We start from the raw sequence: 6,000 nt of genomic DNA on the forward strand, positions 1-6,000 counted from the left end.
TAGAACTTCCTCTTTGTCTAATCTGTCTTTCCTACTTATTTCTGGTGACTGTGGAAATTCATTTTAGTTTTCAAACAGGATTGTTTCTGAATTTTGTTCAAAGTATCTTGATCTTAAAGTTTCAAGGCCTTTTTTCACATTATTCTAAATATGCTTAGTTTTGATTCATATTTTTAATTCTAACCCTGCTGTTACTTCTGTCATATACAAAGTTACTTCTTTATATTGTGATATTTTTTGCAATCTCATAATTTAGCTTTCTTAAACTTTTGAAATGTTTTCAAACTTATTGTAAAGCTACAAAAGTAAAAACAGTGGAAAGAACACCCATCTGTCTGCCTTTTACTCAGATGTACCTCTTTGGTTAACAGTGTTTTCTGTTTAACATTTGTTCTTTCCACATTCACTCTTTTTCCTTAAATCATTTGAAGTTACATATATTATGGCCCTTTCATGACTGCTCCAGCATTCTAACTACTGCCTGTTTGTTGTTCTTTATGAAAAAGCCTTGCGACTTGGATTGTAGGAACATGTATCCAAGGGGAATTTGTATTTGCTGTGTCAGGAGCCTCAGGGGTAACACTGGCTTGGAACACATTTTTTTATTTTCTTGTCATAGAGATTCTTTATGTGGATAATAGAAATTTGAAATGCATACCCATTGTTAAAAATTCTCTGGGGAATTATCCTTCAATTAAAAATAATTTAAAAAAATTATCTAGGGAACCAGTTTCTTCACAGTGCTTCTGTCCTGATTCCAAACGCAGGCAGGGACAGCCAAGCTTCTTTGCCATCTCCCTTTACAGCTGAGGTTTTTCATTGTTTCCTTGGTTCACCTTTTGCTTGAAATACCAGTTCTTTGTCCTGGGTTTGTGTAGGTGAGATGGACATGGGGCATGAATTGCATCTCCCTATTTCACATGGACTCAAGACCTTGCCTTCTGACCGTCTGTGGGTTTTAAAATCCAACCCTTTTGTTCCTAAGACCACTTGGTCTACCAGCCTCGCAGCTGTAAGAGTTATGTCATCTGGTGACGTGAGCAGATGTGTGTATGAGTAAGTGAGTGAATGTGAACTCATTCATACATTTAAGAGAGTGTTTTATCTGTTGCCTTATTTATTGCAGGACCGTCTTATAGTTAAAATTATCTCAAATACCAAGATTGGATATCAAAAATATCACTAACCCTTTAAACTGGAATTAGTTTTATAGACACTGACAATCTTGGAAAAATATAGTCTCTGTCAAGTTTAATGTAATTATATCATCCTCTTGAAATTTGAGGTAGCTGTTCACAGCTGTAAGATAACTAGTTTTAATATACACTGACCCATTTTACTAATAAGGGGTAAGGGCTTTATACATACTTGCTCATCTTAAAAGATCCTCAGTAACTCTGCCTAAGACATTGGCAGATAGAGAGCTATAATACCACCTTCTTACAGTCTTAGAAAGCCCAACTAAGGGAAAGTTGGTGCTACTGCTAAGTTGCTTCAGTCATGTCAGACTCTGTGTGACCCCATAGATGGCAGCCCACTAGGCTCCTCTGTCCCTGGGATTCTCCAGGCAAGAGTACTGGAGTGGGGTGCCATTGCCTTCTCCAAAGGGAAAGTTGGTATAGCTGAGACATTTATTGTATCCACCTTCCATCTGTCTCTAAGGATAGGGAAGAAAAGAAAATCTCCTTTACTCAGAACATTTGCTAGGTTAGCCTCCTCTGAACTTCGAGCAATGATGGCTCTTACCTGCTAGCCAGATAGCTGAAGAATAATGGAGCCAGAAGCTAGGAGGTTCGATTGAAATCCCTGCTTGTGGAAGGACAAACAGCAGTATGGAAGAAACAAGTTAGGACAGTATCTTTTGTGATAAAAAGAAACAGAGACTGTAAACAGCATACACATGGCTGTGAAGTGTACTCTGATATGTTCATAGTGGCTTTGAGTCCCATCATATTTAGAGGACTATTATACTGTTCACCTCTGAACTGCACAGGTCTGTGTCTGTGTGATTTTTTTTTTTTCACTAAATACGTACTACAGTACTTATGTAGGGTTAGCTGAATCAGCAAATACAAAGGAACCATGTATAAGGAGGGCCAACTAAGTTACATTTGGATTTTTGAGAGTGTAGAAGGTCAGTGACCAGTAAGGGTCAGTTATGTAATTTATGAGCATGTGGTGTACAGGGGAGAGATAAAGCAAGCCAGTTAAAATGTAAATTGTGTAAAAGATATTCTTAAATATGTAAATGGAACCTTAACTGCTATTTAAATGTATCTACTTAAAAATCATAATATTAAAAAAAATTTTAGGGGTAACTTGGCCGTTTCCTACAAATATTTTTCAGTATTAAAATTTTTTATTTTTTATAGATTACCAAGAGAAATATCAAGAGTTACTTGAAAGAGAAGACTTTTTTCCAGATTATGAAGAAAATGGAACCGATTTATCAGGGGGTGGTGATCCGTAAGTTCTTTAGATCCTTTTTTGTTCTGAGGGTTTGGGTTTTTTTTTTTTTTAATTTTTGTTTTCATTTTTCTGTTTGGCCATGTGATACAGCTTGCAGGCGAGATCTTAGTTCCCTCTGCAGAGATTGAACCCAGCCCCGCTGCAGTGGAAGTACGGAGTCCTCAAAACTGAACTGCCAGAAAATTTCCATCTTTAGCTGCTTTCTTTGTGAATTCCTGTGGCCATAGTTTGTGGATGGAGTCTATAGACTAGAAAAGATGATGAAAGAATGTGCATTTTGATTTAATGATGTTAAAGTAGTAGATACGTAGTAGTTATTTATCAGAAACTTTCAGAAAATCATATTAGAGAAAACACTATGACTGAAAACTAAATATAGTTAACGTGAAAAAACTATTAATGTAGCATATTCAAACAGTTTTTATAAAATAGATTCTGTTAACTTTAATACTATAAGATCTTGGGCAGGTTCTATGCCTTTTTCTCCATCTATTGAATAGGAATAGTAGTACCCCTCCTTGAAATTTTTTGAGACCTAAATGAGATACATAAACAACTTGGAGTAGCTACCTGGCACACAGTAAAAGTCTCAAAGCTTGGCTGTTAAGGGATTAAAATTAGAACACCGATAACTATATGAGAATGTTTGGACTGATAAATTACAGTCCTATATCCCATATCTCAGTCTTTACCTGCCATTCTTTATGACAAACTTTTATTGTATTGTTCACATATCATTAGATCATACTACATTTGTATATAGAAGGACCAGGAAATTGAGGTTTAGTCCCAGTTCTGTTAACAATTCATGTGAATTTGAACAGGCTACTTAGATTCTCCTCTTCATAAGCAGAGGGCAGAAATAAATCTGTGACTTCAGTTTTTCTTACCCCATCTCATGTATTGTAGGTTAAAAAAAAGAAAAAGAATCACATTTATTCTTTCTCCAGGTTCAGTTCAGTCACTCAGTCATTTCCAACTCTTTGCAACCCCATGAATCACAGCACGCCAGGCCTCCCTGTCCATCACCAACTCCTGGAGTTCACTCAGATTCATGTCCATCAAGTCAGTGATGCCATCCAGCCATCTCATCCTCTGTCGTCCCCTTCTCCTGCCCCCAATCCCTCCCAGCATCAGAGTCTTTTCCAGTGAGTCAACTCTTCACATGAGGTGGCCAGAGTACTGGAGTTTCAGCTTTAGCATCATTCCTTCCAAAGAAATCCCAGGATTAATCTCCTTCAGAATGGACTGGTTGGATCTCCTTGCAGTCCAAGGGACTCTCAAGAGTCTTCTCCAACACCACAGTTCAAAAGCATCAATTCTTCAGAGCTCAGCCTTCTTCACAGTCCAACTCTCACATCCATACATGACTACTGAAAAAACCATAGCCTTGACTAGACGGACCTTAGTAGGCAAAGTAATGTCTCTGCTTTTGAATATGTTATCTAGGTTGGTCATAACTTTTCTTCCAAGGAGTAAGCGTCTTTTAATTTCATGGCTGCAATCACCATCTGCAGTGATTTTGGAGCCCCCAAAAATAAAGTCTGACACTGGTTCCACTGTTTCCCCATCTATTTCCTATGAAGTGATGGGACTGGATGCCGTGATCTTTGTTTTCTGAATGTTGAGCTTTAAGCCAACTTTTTCACTCTCCTCTTTCACTTTCATCAAGAGGCTTTTTAGTTCCTCTTCACTTTCTGCCATAACGGTGGTGTCATCTGCATATCTGAGGTTTTTGATATTTCTCCTGGCAATCTTGAGTCCAGCTTGTGTTTCTTCCAGTCCAGCGTTTCTCATGATGTACTCTGCATAGAAGTTAAATAAGCAGGGTGACAATATACAGCCTTGATGTACTCCTTTTCCTATTTGGAACCAGTCTGTTGTTCCATGTGCAGTTCTAACTGTTGCTTCCTGATCTGCCTACAGATTTCTCAAGAGGCAGGTCAGGTGGTCTGGTATTCCCATCTCTCTCAGAATTTTCCACAGTTTATTGTGATCCACACAGTCAAAGGCTTTGGCATAGTCAATAAAACAGAAATAAATGTTTTTCTGGAACTGTCTTGCTTTTTCCATGATCTAGCGGATGTTGGCAATTTGATGTCTGGTTCCTCTGCCTTTTCTAAAACCAGCTTGAACATCAGGAAGTTCACGGTTCACGTATTGCTGAAGCCGGGCTTGGAGAATTTTGAGCATTACTTTACTAGCATGTGACATAAGTCCAATTGTGTGGTAGTTGAGCATTCTTTGGCATTGCCTTTCTTTGGGATTGGAATGAAAACTGACCTTTTTCAGTCCTGTGGCCACTGCTGAGTTTTCCAAATTTGCTGGCATACTGAGTGCAGCACTTTCACAGCATCATCTTTCTGGATTTGAAACAGCTCCACTGGAATTCCATCACCTCCACTAGCTTTGTTCATAGTGATGCTTTCTAAGGCCCACTTGACTTCCCATTCCAGGATGTCTGGCTCTAGATGAGTGATCACACCATCATGATTATCTGGGTCATGAAGATCTTTTTTGTACAGTTTTGTGTATTTTAAATATGTCTGATTTTCTGATAGTGTCATACTTTTATATACTAGCTTAATAGAGAAAAATACAGGGATGTGCTTCCAAGCAGTTAGGAAGGTTCAACCCTGCTGAGAGTACCAGTGGAAACTGAAAGTTGTCCTTGCCACTAAATGTCAGGTTATCTCTAAAGTTTAGCTTGGTAAGCGTTATATTCTCTTTGCCCTAATGAACTTGTGGCATTTCAGTATGTGGCCTTGTACTAGAAATGAGGGAAGAAGGATAAAGACCCATCAGCAGTTGGTTGGATGGCAAGATAATTTTGTCACGTGTTGGTGGAAAGGGTCCTGGGGGTGGGGAGATACACACTTTCATGACTTAGTATCTTAGACATTTTCTGAATTAAAAAAATAAACCTCATCTGTGTTGCTTTCACAGGTACTTGGATGATATTGATGATGAGATGGACCCAGAGATAGAAGAAGCTTATGAAAAGTTTTGTTTGGAATCAGAGCGTAAGCGAAAACAGTAAAGTTAAATTTCAGCATATCCATTTTATAAAGCAGTTTAGGTTATGTTGATTTAGCAGAACACACGAAAGCAAGAAAATGTGTCACACTTAAACCAAATTAAGGGTGTTGAGTTATGTTACTAATGTATGCAACTTTAATTTTGTTTAACACTCTCTGCCAAAATAAACTTTATTCCCTATAACTTAAAATGTGTATATATATATAATAGTTTATTATGTACAGTTAATTCCACTGTTTTGGCTGCAATAAAATCGATTTTGAAAAAAATGAAAAATGTTGAAAGTAAATTTTGCTAGCTGGTTAGTAGCTTATCCTTTAAATTCTACTTTTCTTGAGGGAAAAATTCTTAGTCTGAAAATACATATAACTGCAAAATGTAGCACCCTTTCTTAGATATGAGTATTACAGCTTTCACTTAGTTTTACATTTAGTCTCAATGGATTGAGTTTCAAGTATGAATCACAGTCACAAATATCTTTAGGACTTAAAG

At 37.5% G+C, this 6,000-nt stretch overlaps 1 protein-coding gene across 2 annotated transcripts in view; it reads left to right on the top strand.

Moving 5' to 3' along the window:
• The window catches only part of PAIP1 (poly(A) binding protein interacting protein 1), a 28,874-nt gene extending 23,138 nt beyond the window's left edge, over nucleotides 1-5,736 (top strand). Inside the window, exons 10-11 of one of the 2 annotated variants that reach the window (XM_052659085.1) lie at nucleotides 2,373-2,466; nucleotides 5,416-5,736. In XM_052659085.1, coding sequence (XP_052515045.1) covers nucleotides 2,373-2,466; nucleotides 5,416-5,509 — 188 coding nt within the window. In that variant the 3' untranslated portion in view covers nucleotides 5,510-5,736. The remainder of the gene's footprint in view (nucleotides 1-2,372; nucleotides 2,467-5,415) is intronic. The other variant, XM_052659086.1, reaches the window with a different exon arrangement.
• Nucleotides 5,737-6,000: the final 264 nt, after the last annotated feature.

Source organism: Budorcas taxicolor, chromosome 20, assembly GCF_023091745.1.
Source record: "Budorcas taxicolor isolate Tak-1 chromosome 20, Takin1.1, whole genome shotgun sequence".
In the NCBI taxonomy this organism is placed as follows: domain Eukaryota; kingdom Metazoa; phylum Chordata; class Mammalia; order Artiodactyla; family Bovidae; genus Budorcas; species Budorcas taxicolor.